The sequence below is a fragment of the Dermacentor albipictus genome, chromosome 8 (assembly GCF_038994185.2).
Source record: "Dermacentor albipictus isolate Rhodes 1998 colony chromosome 8, USDA_Dalb.pri_finalv2, whole genome shotgun sequence".
Classification (NCBI taxonomy): domain Eukaryota; kingdom Metazoa; phylum Arthropoda; class Arachnida; order Ixodida; family Ixodidae; genus Dermacentor; species Dermacentor albipictus.
Genome location: NC_091828.1, coordinates 28,624,337 through 28,640,793, shown reverse-complemented (window position 1 = coordinate 28,640,793; position 16,457 = coordinate 28,624,337). Strand labels below are relative to the sequence as shown.

General features: G+C 45.5%; 1 protein-coding gene across 2 annotated transcripts in view; it reads right to left on the bottom strand.

The window, feature by feature from the left end:
• Nucleotides 1-16,457, bottom strand: part of LOC135905251 (uncharacterized) — a 115,329-nt gene that overhangs the window by 23,193 nt on the left and 75,679 nt on the right. For both annotated transcript variants that reach the window (XM_065436261.1, XM_065436262.1), the window contains exons 3-4: nucleotides 5,807-6,041; nucleotides 2,626-2,822 (exon numbers count right to left, since the gene is read on the bottom strand). In XM_065436261.1, coding sequence (XP_065292333.1) covers nucleotides 2,626-2,822; nucleotides 5,807-6,041 — 432 coding nt within the window. The remainder of the gene's footprint in view (nucleotides 1-2,625; nucleotides 2,823-5,806; nucleotides 6,042-16,457) is intronic.

Sequence of the window (16,457 nt, the reverse complement as noted above, 5' to 3'; positions counted from 1 at the left end):
GCTCTGTCTGGGTCACGCTCGGTGCCCCGGCCGCCTAATGAGCGCGGGTCTGGTCGCCGATTAATTCTCGTAAAAATGCGCTTGACGACTTGAGAGATTGAAATCGTGCTGTGAAGAAAGCTGATGCTCTACCTCATTAGTAGTTCACCCTAACTACCTACTAGTTATACTGAACATTTTCGTGCTATAAACTCGGGCAACACAAGCTTGCAGACATCGATATGTTCGTAAAGTATACCAATTTGTATTGTTTCTTTATTTCTTACGTCATAGTAAGCAGGTTGAAGCACACACATGGGTAACCTATCGTTAGCTGAACGTGCGTGTCATAAGAACGTGCGTGTCATAAGGCAACAAGCAAGACATGCGACCTGGTGACAAATACATGCACTTGAGTACGCACAGTCTACAGACACTCTTGCCCTAGAAATGTTCGAAATGGCAAATCCCAACCCATCTTGACAATGAACTAAACATAAGTGAAGGTGACTAGCTAATAACAAATGTAAAACTTTTAAAAGCATTGTGAATTCGAGCTCCAGCTTCTCATCTTTTAAGGGTACAGGAACTACAGCTCGTAATGAAACAAGTGCGACGAGTGTTCGCATCACATAGGCGCATCGTTCCCGGAAAATCTCTTTGGACAAGTGAGAGTGATTGTAAACAACTTGGGCATGCGTGCGCGTTTGTTTCTTCTGTCATTGTGCTGACTCACGTCGATAATTCAGTATGCGCGGCGTCCTCGAGTTCGATACCTGCAGCCCCAACGACTTCAGTTCTGATTAGGGCAAAATGGTAAAAAACTCTCGGATACTTAAGCCATTGTAGGACAATAGGACATATACGTCCCACATTGTTGTGTGCGCGATGACACTTCGCAGCCTCGAAGGAGCACATTTATCGCATTTGCTTGGTGCTGCCTTCTATATAAGCATACCAAAACTTCATGGTAGACCAGTCTTGGGAATGGATACTAAGTAAGGACACGCGTGCAAAAGCTAAAAATATGTTTTTGATTGTTACAACCATTGCTGGATTTGGCCCACATTTATTTGCAAGAAAGCAGATCTCAAGATGCGCGGTAAGTTATTGTTCTTTCCTGCATTCATGGTTACAAAATTAGGTCGCAATGAGCACCCACTTCTGTATCCTGAGGTGATAGCTACTCCGCAAAATGCGTCCTTGTGAATGCACGTGCAAAAGCACGCACGTGCCAAAAAAAGCGTTAGTGTTCGAGGCTCGATCGGACGAGAAGTGCACACAGACATTTTTTTATGTATGCCGTCTGCTTTGCCACTTTGATTATAATGCTTCAGTTAACTTTGCGAGGAAGGTGGGTGCATATAAAATTGTAACCTTCAAAGGTCAGTGCGACAAATGAGTGCCACTTTTCTAAAAGGCCATGTACTGTCAGTCGGACAAATATGCCCCAGTTTTTACGACTAAATGGATTGTCAGGCCGAAGTGTAATTCGTTTTGCAAACTATTTCTAAGCGCCTCATTCAATTGTACTGCGCAAACAATTTCAAGAGTTATGGTTGACAAGGCTAGTAGGCACAAGTTATGTTTAGGGATGTGTTAATAGTGAATTTTGTGACCAAAGGCAATTGGAAAATAATATCGAATATGCTTCGAATAATCAAACGTCGTTATTTCATACTTTTGCAATATTGTTCACATCCTAACCTTTCGAAAGTTATAAAGGTTGTGTCGTTGCACAATACGTATTGATGCGTTGTTTACTAAAAGCACAAATGGAGCATTAGGTCCAAACAAATTGTTTCTTCGCATGCACAGGAATCTTCAGAGAACGCGAATGACTGCTGTATATAGAGACTATAAAGTATGGCTACCTAAGCGACGTAGTCTGCTCCACTAGGCAAGTTCTCATGTTGTATGTCTATACTATGCATGGGGGAGTGGAAATTTACCCTAGTTTTACTCGAGCTGCATACTTAATTGAGCGTAGTTGACGTTTGCAAATATTCGAAAAGTATTAGAAAAACAGTCGCCTTTACAAATAGTTACTATTCAGTGTAGGAACAGGACCCACTGTTTGATTCGGTCTTGAAAGTTTGGATATTCACACGCCCCTAATAATTTCGTTTCGATGCACTACGGGTCAATAGCACATGTGGTTCCCACTATTCGATAGATCATTAGTGTATGTGGGACAAATACGTCCCACTTTTTTTTTCTTTTAATAAATGGTTTGATGCAGAGAAGCCAAATTCGTTGCAAGCTATTTATCAGTACCTCGTTTACTTATACTATGTTAAAAAAAAATCGACAGTTCTGTCAGAAGTATACGCTGTACCACAAAGGCTTAAATAGGCGGTGTCCGAATCCTTGCCGCCACCGATGGCTGCTTCATAGTAACGAAAACAGATCTCGAAGGCTTTGCTTTTGCAATGCGTTGAAGGCGCACGAGGATGTTTCAGAGCTGGAAGCAGACCACGCTTTAACACCACCTATTATGGCATATGGTACAGAATGACACGTGGTCAAATGCGAAACATTAGGCTTTGAACGAGGCGTCCACGAGACATTCAAACTCCGTCGACCTATCAATCACTCCATGATCTCCCTGCTTTTGTTTTCGTTTTGACGCGCGGCGTTTGGTACCTGCGGGCAGAGCGCTTCCTCCCTCTCCCCGTCCTGGCACCGGAAGTAACGCCGGCATCCGCCCACGCGGTCGGCGAACACGCCGTCCGCGTCGCACCGCAGCTTCGGGCAGCCCACTTTGGAGGCCGGACGGCAGCGGCCCAGGCGCCAGTCGAACAGCAGCGAGGCCGGACAGGAGAGCGACGTCTTCCGGCCCCCTGCAGGACGAAGGAGCAACGACCCGCGACACGACGAGTCTTAAAGTGATGCAGCAAATGGTCAAAGAATTTCACCGGCACACTAGTCTATGCCGGGCCACCCAACCATCATGCGCCGAGATTTAAAAATATGCATATGTCACGTAGCTGGACAGAACTTCAGGAAGAGAGCGCAACGACTGCTGATAGCCTTCCTGCGAGACACGGGGCTCATCGACACCTGGTGACACACCCCTGATCTCAACTCGAAGGAGGATCAGGCGGAACAATTGCCGGCTATGTATGCCAGGCTAACCCCGCCTGCTTCAACATCACCCCCACCACCACCACCAAGGTAATGTTTGCCGTCGCTTAGAGATACTTGGATTATTCTTTTTTGTATTCCGCGTAACTACATTATTAGCTTAATTAATTATTAATCTTCTCAAATATTATAATGAAATTAAAATCGTCAATGAGAGAATTGTAGAGCAACATGAAAAACGCACGATACAGCTTTCCGTTGCTAAATAAGTCCAACGCAAAAGTTTTTTCCGATCTTGAAAGCAGCCCACAAATGCTAAAAAATAGCCTGAGTATCTCCAAGCGACGGCAAATAACATTACCTTGGTTTTGTCCACCTACGTGGCATTTTCATATTTTTATATCTTGGTGCATGATGCTTGGGGCACCTTGTATATAAGCCGCAGACAAGCAGAGCACCAGAAGGAATACAGGCGAGTAGTAGGAAGTTATGCAGTCCATGGTTCAAAGTGAGAACAATTTGCTCAAACAATATCGTCAGATCTAACGAAATCCTATGGATGAAACACTTTGAAAAGTCCGTTCTTATTGTCAACCGGCTTGTGAGGATTATAGAAACTACTTGCTTGAACAGGTTGTACGAGCCACTGTTCACGTGGACACTTCCATAAATGTAGACAGAGAGTTCATTTCTCAAGGTCGTTCAGGTAAACGCGTATTTGGCTTCTTAAATGCACATATGCAGGCTTAACATTATATTGGAGTTCTTCGCCTTCACTTTTCAGCCAGGAGTGCCGCGTCATCTTTTCGCATGGGAAACATGAAACAGCGATATTACATCGTCGCAGACGAGATGGAAAATACCTCCCGTACAAAGTATAAACTTTCTCGAAAATGAGGGGCAATCTATGTATGTTGCACGCTTTACATATGGAATAGCCTGCAACGATTTTTATCTTGCAACAGATCATTTTAGCTAATCCTTCCTGATTTAACTCTGAAAATTATGGAAGCTGTTGTCATGGGTACTGGACACAGGCTTTGAAGAGGATAAATTCAAATTCATAGAAGTTGGTGACGCGCTTGTGCGCTCTGTCCTGACAGTGCCCGCGATAAGGAAAGGCAAATGATGAAACATACAGTGTTATTGAAGCAAAGTTAAAAGAAATATTATCGAGATTCGACGCACATACTGCAACCTAAAAAAATCGAAGCTTTCCTAGAGGTGTTAAATAAATGTCGCGCAATGCCGCACAGCGTTTTGCACTGTAGCTATTACCTGCTTACCGAAGAGGACGGCTAGACGCGGAGACCTCCACGACGTTGTCTACGTGACTACGCATTATGCTGTCGCCGGGATTGGCCCTCCTTTGCTAATGACGCGTTGTTTAGGCTTGGCGAGTCGGCTTGAGTGGCCCCACCGTGGAGATAGTGCAACAGCAAACTGTACTTAACTCGGCGCACGACCGACCAAGCAAGTGCACCAGACCTCAAATCATAATAAAGTGAAGATAGAAAGGTTTGTTTTACCAAAAGAATGTGCTCTTGATGACGTTATCTCTTACAGTTAGGATACTCAAGTATGATTTCTTTTATGACTAATTCCGCAGAAAACAGGCCCGGCAGCCGGGACACCTTTAAGCATGGTATATATGGTGGTGCTGCCTCGCGTGTGAGCCATTCGGCAAGACAGCAGCACTTAGACAGCAGACGGCAAGACAGCAGCACTTAGCCAGCGTCAGAAAAGTCCGCGAGTATTCGCAAAGAAACTTCGCTTAAAAGGAGATGCGACCAATAGGGCAAGGACACCCTTTAAAGTATATGCTGCGGCTTGGTAGTTTAACAGCTATGTCTGTGATTACCAAAACATCTTGCAGCTTTATGTCAAATCACAGTCTTTGTCTTTGTCTTTTTCCTAGCGTAAACTGTAGGGCAAGTTATGGGGGCGGGAGTCGCTCATGCCTGTTTGCCCTTAGACAGGAATTCATTTCGCAGGTGATTATGTAAAACCTAGGATACATTAAGGTAGGAAGTCTCTATTGCGATTTTGAACAACGGTGCATCCTGGGAGAAAGGCTTGCCTTATAGCATTTCCTGAGCAATTTAGGATGATTGTGCCAAAGAAAGCGAACCGGGAATCCGTCGTTATGACGATAATCTACTTTTTGGAAGCGAATGCGCTCTACGTTGTGCATCTTCGGCATCTAAAAAAAGGTCGCGGGTTCGACTCCTTTCCCCACCAATGATTTACGGTCAGTAGACAACATAGGTCTCTCCCGCTCTTCCAAGGCTAAATCGTCAGAAGGCGCGCATGTGTCTGCCGTCTTCGGACACCGGTATGTCGAGCCCTACGAGTTCAAGCAACTCAATAAGGTAGCACGATTAGAATAATACAGGCCTAAAATGCCACACTCGGTGTTGATATATTTGCTATAAATTGCCATCAAATTTACGAGCCACAAGTGTTTAGCCATGGGTGTGTGGCGAGGACATCACGTTATATATTGCGTATGGGCCGCATAACACCAGTTCTATATTTAGTCTTCATTAGCTTTGGTATATGGGAAGTATGGTAAATTTAAGACACTGTCGTACAATATTATTACATTAGAATACATCTCTAAAGGCGAATTATGACAACGAGGTTACAAAGCACTCTTAAAAGAGGTCTATACCTCGCCAAAATAACAAAATATTATTGAGGGAAGTCTATGGATGGCGTTCGTGGGGGTAACAAATACCTCGGCAGAAGAAGAAGCGCCGGCAACCGGAGCCGTAGTCCGGGTAGACGCCGTCCGGCTCGGAGCATTTCTGGGCCTCCACCTCGGCCCTAGGCCGGCGGCAGTAGCCCGCGTGGAACTGCTGTCGCGGCGGGCATCGCAGGTGGTGCGCAGCGCCCCCTCGGCAGGCCACGAAACCGAGGCCGTCGCTGTCGGCGAACACCGAATCCGGCCGACCTTCGCACAGGCCTCCGGACTGCGATGCGGGAAATACGACAACGGTCACATTGAGAACCGAATTCTGTGAACGTAAAGGTGGCACACGCTGAAGGTTTTACCGATTACGTGAGGGAGATATAGACGAAGAAAGCAAGGAAGGCAGGTTAACCAAAGGCGTGCCCGGTAGGCGACTCTACAATAGTGAGAGCGACAGGGGAAATGATAGATCAGAAATAAAATTTTCCGCTACTTGCACTAGTGGTGCAAGACTAGATTAAACAGCGGAGCTTGTAGTCACCAAGCCCAAACTCCGCTCTTCATTGTTCCGCACAGAGTTCATGGTAGACAAGTTAACGTGGAACCAAAGTCAGTCACAGACGTGACAGGTGTGCCCAAACTCTATGCCCAGAAATTCGTGCTTGAATGGGCCGTTCGCTCCCCCTCGGCGGCCTTGACACTTGCATACAACAATGCAACAGTCACTGTTGTGACTGTTCTATTGTCTCTTCTTGTGCTGAAATAAACTGCTTTTATTTTATTTTATTTCATTTGAAGTTTTCAAGCAGTCACAGGCTGCGATCGCTTCTTCGGCGACGTCGCGCGTTCAGGCGCCGACTCTCCCGTTCCCTGGACTCAAACTCGGGATTCTCGACTCGGCGTCGAATCTTCTCAGCCGCAGCTTCAGTGCGGTGTTTCGAATAAGCTCGGCGGCGACGCATTGGTTCTTGCTTGGCATTACGGCGCTCTTCCTGGTAAGCCGCTTCTTCTTTGGGGGTCCTGACTTTCTCCGGTCTATCCATGGCATCCGCACGTACGCATAGAGTACAGGCGGTGACAGGGGCGTCGCCGCGCCAGCTGTTCATAGCTTTTACTGGCCTGTGACGTCAAGACTCGGCCTAACGCGCGTTGGATGCCAGGAGGTTACGTGGCTCGGTGATATAGCAGGAAATTGCTAGGCAACGCGATGCGGCACACAGCTGGGCTGAGGTTTCTGGTAACGCTCCACGGCGAACCTAAAAGGTTAAATAGATTCGCTGTTAAGTCGCAGTTTCTTCCGAAAGCCGAAGCATCGATTGTGAAAACAAATTATACTCCTGTTACATAGGCGACCATAACCGCGGTTAACGTAACTGCGGTTTTCCCTAAACGCGGCTAGCGGAGCTACACGGCAGGTGAAACGGCAGTTAAAAAGCTAACCGCGGTTGACAGACAACCGAGTTTGGCAACCTCGGTTTAGTGTAACCGACGTTTCGGAAACGTTGAAGATAGCGGACGGTACCTCTACCGACAGCAGCGCGGCCGCTTCACATATGTTTTCTCAAAAGCGTTTCTTTTCGCCTGATACACACCTGGGAACGGAGGTCCTGATACACACTTGGGAAAATAATCTGAGCACTCTGGACTGAAGTAGTTGAAACGCGCGCCTCTACACCGAGATGATGGCTACGCTGAACACGACTGTTCCCGTTGGCGAAGGACCATACTCGACCACATGAACAAGCGTTATCTGTAAGTGAACATCGGTAGAGACGCTGTGCAGGGGATTCTGTAATTTTTTAGAGGACGCGGCGTTTGCTTACTAGTTGTTGATATTCCAGCCGCTTAGGCCTGGAAAAGAAAGAGATGCGGGCAGAAAAATTCTCTAGCAAAGAGAAAGTGAGAAAAAGTTTATTAAAAAAAATAAAGCTTTTTTTTTCTTTCTCTCTTCGCTAGAGGCTTTTTCTGCGAAGAGCAACTCGTGAATGCAAGAGAACGCATCCGTGCCTTGCGCTCGGGCGTGCAGTTGCCGCATGTCGGATACTAGGACTTTTAAAAAGAATTCATACGTGACACGCCGTGATGTCATTAACTGTGAGCAGGATAGCCCGTGTAACACCGGTAGACTACGGTTGGCGTTATCCAAGGTTGAATGAGTACACCCCGGATTAAGTTTAACCATGATTAACCTGCCCGTGTAGCTAGCGCATTAGTGGTCAGCTATACGAAGTAAGGATACTAGTTTCATCGGCCATGTAAACTTGTAATAACTACATAAAGCAGCATGTTGTCACGTGCACGGGAGCAAACACAAATACATCTAGCGCAATGAGCGCGGAAACCCGCTGTAGTCAGGAAGCTGGAGTCAGGAAGCACGCCATCAGCAGCTAGCCAGTTGACGTTGGCGCTGCCTCTCGCATTAACGCAAGCTAATCTTCAAAAACACAGCGCATGACAGACTCTGTTCCCGTCGCAGATGGCTTTCAAGATACAGCGGCCCAAGCAGGAGCACGCAGCCACCTGCGCCACTTGCCGTGGAACACCCCCATCCCCCTCCCTACCCCCGGCGGACCTTGCCCCCGTCGTCGATGACTTTCAAGGTACAGCGGCCAGAACTAGAACGCCCCACCCCCACCTCCCTACCATCCCCCGGACCCTTGCGTGCGACGGAAGACGGCGCGCTTCCTTCCCGCTCTTCTTCTACGACGCGCAGCGACGATTTTACCTATTGTACCGATTTAGCTGTTTTACCTTTTTTACCGATTTTAGCTACTTTTGAGTTCGCTCTTGATCGACAGCTGGCAGGCCTTAAGCAAGATGTCTTCGACTGGCGAACCTTGATTTATATTGCCTTGACGGTGATTGCTTTACTTTGCTTCTGGTAGGTAAACCAAGATTGCATTGGCGCAAACATCCCAAAACCAAGTTTTTTTTTTTTTTTGCTGAGCTCCACTTTCTTGTCATGTATTACCTGAAGCACTAACCGCACCATTCACACGACACATACAATAAAAGGATGAACGCTAGACTGTGCCGGGGTGAGGGACGCTTGTCATGTTACCTTTTTCCCATCCTTCTGGTTAAAGCTTCAGTCGTTGTTTTCGGTATAGATTTACTACCCGGAGAACAAGTTGTGACCTTTCGCCTATGAAGTCAAAAACAAGCACAAGTACTGCGATGTCCTCTCATTTTATTTCCCCAAACCTGCGTCTAAAAATTCCATCTACTGCTTTGACGGCGTTTCATGAGCTCGATGCTAATGCAAGCCCTGAGCCCTATAATGAAAGGTGTCCGCTCCTATTCACTCAAAAATGTTAAGCGGTTCCTGGTTAGGGCACGCAAGCTTGGGAGAACTTATTTTAAATTCCTGATACAAAGCAAAGTGTTGCAGAAAGCCTATAAATATTAATTTTGTTCATTATTACCAATACGGTAATGTAGACTTAGGACATCCTGGAATCTCTCGTGAAACGTCGGCAAGCGACATCACCAGAACATAAAATATGGACGACACCCTTTTCATAAATTGTGACAGAAGAAACAATAAATATAGAAAACTTATCGGTTATTCTAACTGGCACACTTACTATATTCTCACACCTTTAAAAATGAAATTATCGAGACATGTGCTGATAAGAATTTTATGAATTACATGAATTTTAGAGTCATATCTTGCACGAAAAGGTTTGCGTTGTAAACATACCACAAAGGGGAAAGACTTCTTTTTCTTTTTTTAGATAACAAGAACAAGAAAGTTCAGTCACTTTAAAGACTCCAGCAGACACAATGACAGTCAGAGAGAATCAAGCAAATCTATAAATTAGATTATTTATTTATTTGTTTATTTATTTATTTATTTATTTATTTATTTATTTATTTATTTATTTAGTGAAATGGATAGCAAAATTGTTTTTTTACTGGCATCATAGTGGAGGCTCCCGCACCATTCTTTAGTCATTTGGATGTCGTACGGTACCGTGAGGTCTCTAGCACATACATCTTGCGCCCCCGTGTCTAGGCTTTCACTGCGTTGTAGAACGCAAAGCGTTCCAAGTAAGTTGTTCTGTGTATTCAGTTGTATTTGTCTAACTTTGGAGCAGCTTACACTCTTCCGTAGTGCAATTTTTTGTTGTTCTTGCACTATCGCAGACTGATATTGAAAAAATTGGAACGCCAAAAAAGCAACGCTCTAGTGAAAAGTAAATTGTTATGCCTGAAAACTGGGCACCAACATGGCAACGCTATTTATCCGTCCAACGTTAATCTAATATGTTTGTGGAGTCAATGTTGCCACATCATCAACAAAACTTGTCCTATTAAACTCCCCATGAAGAATAATGTGTCGGTAACAAGAAATCCCGTATATACTTCACCGACTTCAAGTAGTAGAAAAGAAGCATCATGCAGCGACAAAATCACTTGACGCGATAGCAATCGGGCACTGCAGCTCCTATTTTCGTTTCTATCAATTTTATCGCGATAGCCATTAACGGACAATGTAGGAGTGTTGGCCCCGTTGCAATTGTTGGAACCGCCGCCACGGTTGCCATGCTGTCCTCGGATGGACGGCTCGTGCACGGCCCGCGCGTGGTGGAATAGACGCTGAGGTGTCCAGTGACATCGAAGCGCTTGGCTGCAAAAGCTGCGAAACCAAGTGGACGCAACGTACTCAATCGGGTCTGCACCGGTGCCAGCGTTCCACTTTTCACTGCATCGCATGATCGTTGTGCACGCAACAAGTAGGAAGGAAGGAAGGAAGGAAGGAAAAAGTGGAGAAGGAAAGGTAGGGAGGTTAACCAGTATGGCTTAACCGGTTTGCTACCCTACACATGGCAGAGGGATGGGGGAGATTAAAGATGGGGAAGGGGGAGAGGGAGAGAGCGCACATATCACAGCACACACACATCGTCCGTTGGAGTCCATCATTCTGGCATGGTACGCGACGTCACTCTCACAGCCGCTTGTCCAATCCCGTCTCTTTCAAAAATCGAAGTAGTCCCTTTGTCGCCTTCACCTGCGATATCTTCTGTCGGCGGCATGTGAAAATCGTGTCGAGCGACAATGGTCTACTGTCAAGGCGTGCTAGAACAGATGCCAGGGACTGTCGCTGAACGTTATAGTCAGGACAGTCGCACAGAACATGTTCCAGCGTCTCCGTGCAAAGACAGGCATTACAGAGATCGTTGTCGGCCATTCCAATGCGGAAGGAGTAAGATTTGGTGAAAGCCACCCCCAGCCATAAGCGATAAAGCAGGGTCGCCTCTCTTCGACGCAGTCCAGTTGGCATATAGAGATGCATCAAAGAGGGCAGGTGGTATTGACGGTTGCTCTGGGTGGTCTGGTTGTTTGGTGTGCACCATAGAGATAGCGTGATCTCATGTGCAAGCACTCGAAGTCTGCTAGCTGCGTCGGATCGTGAAAGCGGTATGGCCTCTTCTTGTGCGTCTTCAAGAGCTGCCCGAGCGGCATTATCGGCGTCTTCATTTCCAGTGACGCCGCAGTGACTTGGCAGCCACTGAAACGTCACATGGTGTCCTTTCTCCTGTGATGTATGGAGTAGGCATCTAATATCGAATACGAGCTGTTCGAATGGCCCGCGATGCAGAGCTGATAGTACAGATTGTAGGGCTGCCTTTGAATCGCTGAAGATTGACCATTGCCGAGGTGGGGTTCCTGCTGTGCCAATGTGTGCGTATCACGCCACGATACATACGTCGGCCCGAGTGGAACGGATAATAAATGTCGAGGTAAATTTAGTATTTTCATCGGATCCCGAAAAACGCCGGCGGTTTTCTGTCAGTTCCATATCGTGCACCATCGGGGAGTGACGCCTTTGGCCCCCCTGCCGGCGTTGTTCACCGGGCCAGCGTTGTGAGACGGGTGGTGCGTGTGAGTAATTTACTGCAGCAGCACGCCGAGAGTTAAGGTAAATAACATATGCGCACAACAGGGTTCGAAAACGGAATATGGCACCCAGACACGGCCTCGAGACGAGGTAAGAATTCAAGATAATTAAAGGCACAGGAAATACAGGAGAAAGACCCAGCACTATTACTACATGGATGCGATATTGCACCCATAAAAGAACAAAAAAATTTCGACATGGACGAAACTATGGCAGCCTAAGATAGAAGGAACAAATGTGACTTGCAAGTTTAGCCGCCTTTTCGGAGTACTTATAAAGCGGCTTTATCGTAGCTAGGAGCGTAGAGCTGTCATTTACTGACGCTATACAGCACATGCATGATACACACGAGTATGAAAAAAGTATGCATACTAGTATTACGCAAGGCATTACCACCTGCTTGCTAACTGGTTTAGAAAGAAGACATGCGCTATACAGGCGAGTACGTAAACGATCAGAGCTTCGACAGACTTAGTGTAATATTCGTAAGAAAAAGAAGAAACATTCGTCATACAAAGGAGAAAGAATAGTCATGAGAGAGCCCTGTATCTCGACTATGCTTTCTTCTTCCCTGTGCGCTTGTGCTACGAACGTTTTCTCAGCACTGGTCCCAATACCAACAGGCACAAATTATCGCCGCAGTTTTTCCTCAGGCGCACCGTGCAAGAACGGCGAATGAATCATTTACACGCGCTTCCGAAGGTCGCTGTACTATACGTCTTCGTATCATCAGCTTCCTCAGCTCTACACACACTGCAAAACGTGCCGTGGCACGCAGGCAACACGCAGTGGACGCGGACGCAAGCTGTGCCGAAGGAATGCGGTCTGACTGCGCGCGTACTACATTCTGTGACCCCGCATTGGATTCGCGCTGCGGCCGTTGGTTACAAAACCGCCGCGCAGCCGATAGGACCACACCTCCGTTACTCGAAGATGACAGGGCATTACGGCCCACCTCATGCAGAAGAGCAATCTCGGCGTCATCGGACACCTCGCTCGCAACCACTCACACAAAGCGCAATTTTACGCACCGCGCATTGATAGCGCAGGCGTAACCATCCAAAGCTCATGGTAGGTCATCTCAGCGCCAGGTCACAGAGGTGGGAACGCCGTTGTATGAGATCGGATCGGTGCCCGATATCTGTTCGCTTGATGAGTGCACAACATAAAAAAAACGAACATTAATTAGAAAACCCGAGTTTTAGTTTGGCGGCAAATAATTTGTGTCGCCTGGATATAGTGAATGGACTTAACGTACACTACATACGTGCTCGCCTATATCTTTTAGGTGCCCGAGAGAGAGAGAGAGAGATAAATCAAAGAAAGGGACAGGTGTGCAGTTTTACCTACATTCTATCGGCACGTACCTTGGAAGCAATAAACCATACTTCCACAACATGAAGGTGGTCATGTGAATGCTCAGCATTTCTTGTTTAAACCCGACCGCTAAATTCTGCGCTCATTCGAAATGCATTGGTTAAACAACTGTGAATGAACGGGGGAACGATTTTTCCCCCATGTTCTGGTTGCGTCGCTAAATAACCACAACTAAAGTGGTCTAGATAAATTAATACAGGATAAAGATAAAAAATAATGATTCCCATTGGAAGAAAAATGGCTAATTAGGAATCCTGCACAACAATCTGCCTAAAAAGGAAGGTCTCTCTCGGGCCCGACTCCGATGCGACCGATTCAAATAAATGTAAAACGCAGAAATGCTTTGCTGCGAAAACCATTCACCAATTTTACATAAATATGTTGCACTTGAAAGAAAAGGTTAAATTTAGCGAGTTTTTAGGGACTAAAATATTTATTGAGAGCCTGAATTTTACAGGAAACTAGCTGAAAGTTGGTAAGTCTGAAAAAGAATATATGCAGGAAGTTTTCAAATATGTAATTCTGCGCCAAAGAAATATCGAACTTATGTACTCTGACTCCATTAGGGCTTCAAAAGCTAGCAAATTTGGAAGAATAAGTTACAGGTTACGTCGATTTGGTGCAATGCTTAATTAAGACAGTTTTGCAAAAGGCCTATTCACAAATAAGCAGTGTATTTTACACAGACGTGCAATATATGAGCTTTGCACGCGTTATATGTACTATTAGCTGCGGCTTACAGAATTATGACATTCCTTTTCATTGCTAAGCTAGAAAGTTGTAAACTTGCGACTGTTGCCTTTCTATGTTCTGCAACTTCCAGAAATTTTCATAAGAACACTGAAGCGAAATTTAACAAACGCGCTTCTTACACTCACTAGAGTTTGATTTTTTTTAATGCAATGCAGGCAACCTTTTTACGTGCGGTGCAGTGAATGCCGAGAACCACCCCTCTCCTTTCACAAGTATTTAGATATGACGCCCCGAGCTGAAGCTTAGTCGCAAGATCTGGAAGAAAAAGGAGGCTGTCCCCCATAAGATATTACTGCGCAACTGCATATATAGAGCTAGGTATGTACACAATGGCAAACATACATAATAAATTGTAATCACGATATTCTCACCTATTCGTATAAAATTCATGTCTGTAACCGCTGCACGTAAAAAAATTCCTGTAAAAACCATCTTAGATGGTTGTCAAAGTGAGCGATAGCTGTCTTGAATGACCCTCTCGTCTATTTGCATACTATGCATGATTGATCAAAATCTCATGTGTACATCATCCTACTTAGGCCAGATTCTGAAGCCTTCCTTTCCTTGGTTCACTTCCTAACCCCTATTTGAGGAGTCATTCATCCTTCCTTACCGCGAAGGATGCATGGAGGAAATGAGCGTATTCTTAAAGCTTGCTTCACCCGACCTCACGAGAGGAACATTTCCGCAGATAATGAACGGGTTCCACGCGTCGTGGTTCAAGGGTATTCCTCAGAAGTTCACGCACGAGTCCTTATTCAGCAAAAAAAAACTTCTTTCGTCGAATATCTCAAGGAACGTTAAAACAGCGCGTAAAAAAAGAGGACTCCTAGTATAAGAACTGGAAGGAACACACAAACACACCACGAGCTCGTGGTGTGAAGTGTGTTGCTTCTGCTTGTCCTATTTTTATTTCGCGTAGTTTTAACCTTCGTTCAAGTATGAACCAACTAGCCCTCAAGAACGTCTTACTAAAGTCGAATACCTTTTTGCTTTATGTCGTTCCCAATAAACGCGTACACCTTTTCCTGTTTTACGTTCAACACTAATGGTCGTAAGGACAGCTAGCAACGTGTATACCAGGTGGAGGGGTGCCGGCTGCTTCGCATGTACTAACTTCTTGTCCTGTGCTCTTTCGCCGTTTCGTCCTAAAGAGATAGTTGCATTTGCTTTAGATTTGTGTCATAATGTGTCGACACCAAGGCTGTCTGAGCAAGCAAGAAAATCTGATGAACAGCTGGGCGCTGTTCCTCAGATTTCCTTTAGACCACCGCATTAAAAATGTTAATATTTTCTTTTTGCATTAAAATATAGGACCGACTTCTTTCGGCTGCAGAAAACAGCATTTTTATTTATAGCCGTATAGTCTTTATTTCTTTATCAATTTTATTTATTTACATTTTATTGTGCAGCACCCCAGCATTACATGAGTTCGGGGGCAGCACATGTTAAGACGGACCACTACTGTCGAAGTAGAAGACAGCAGAATCTGCATTTGAATATGCAAATACGAGTTTGAAGTCAATAGTTGACTGACATAACTGTACATTTCTATAAAAAAATTAATAAAGGTCCCGTTTTTACAATATCCCCGGCCCGGTTGCGATCCCAGACTGCGTTTAGCGTGCTTTGGGAAGTTGTTATTTGTGACAGTATGTTGTACCGCGCGTTATGGCTGGCGCTCCCCTTACAACTGTGTAAAGTGGGCTTCTCGAATCAATAACATGTTCCATGTGGCCACTAGTAGCGTGACAGTCACCGCAAGTGACTGTCACGCTACTCTCTTTAGATTGGATGGAGCTGTAAGGTGTGCATACTTAGCGAGGCTAGAAATGATGCTATTTTTTTTACAAATGTCGTCTAGGTAAACACTGGTAAGTTTCAAAAAAATGTGCAGAGCCAAACTTGCAAATGCTTGATTTCAGAGAAAGAAAAGTGCCTCTGTAAAGTGCCTCTGTTAGAACATATGAAGTGGAGAAATGTGAGAATTTACAACTTAAGTGAAATTGTTATGTTTATGGCAGCGTTGCCATAGTCCTTCCGCAGACAGTTGGCACATATAAGAGTGGCGTACAACGCCTAACTTTTGTCAACTTTGCATTTCGGTATAGGTACCATAGGCGCAAGTATAATATAATTTGTGTGTGTGTGTGTGTGTGAGAGAGTGTGTGCGTGCGTGCGTACGTGCGCGCGCGCGCGTGTGTGTGTGTGTGTGTGTGCGTGTGTGTGTGTGTGTGTGTGTGTGTGTGTGTGTGTGTGTGTGTGTGTGTGTGTGTGTGTGTGTGTGTGTGTGTGTGTGTGTGTGTCAGCTTGATGCTCCAGAATTTTAGTAATTTGGTGGCTTCTAAGAATTTCTGTGAAAGAACTGATGACTGACATGTCAAAAATCTTCCCTCCATAGTGATTACTTTTGAACTGTTTCTTTTATGTGCAATCACCGTTATGAAATTTTGCGACATGTCCAACCAGAAAGACGACTTTTTCTCTTCATGTACTGATGCGAGGCATTGTTGAGCTACTTCCGCGTGATACTTTCTTTTTTGTCTTTTCTTGCGCCGTCACCAACTGTACGGGTATATCCCCCGTGATGTTCAGAGTATGTGTTTCCCCTTAACGTCATACGGTTGCCCTTATTGCAATATACATAACGCCAGATGGCGT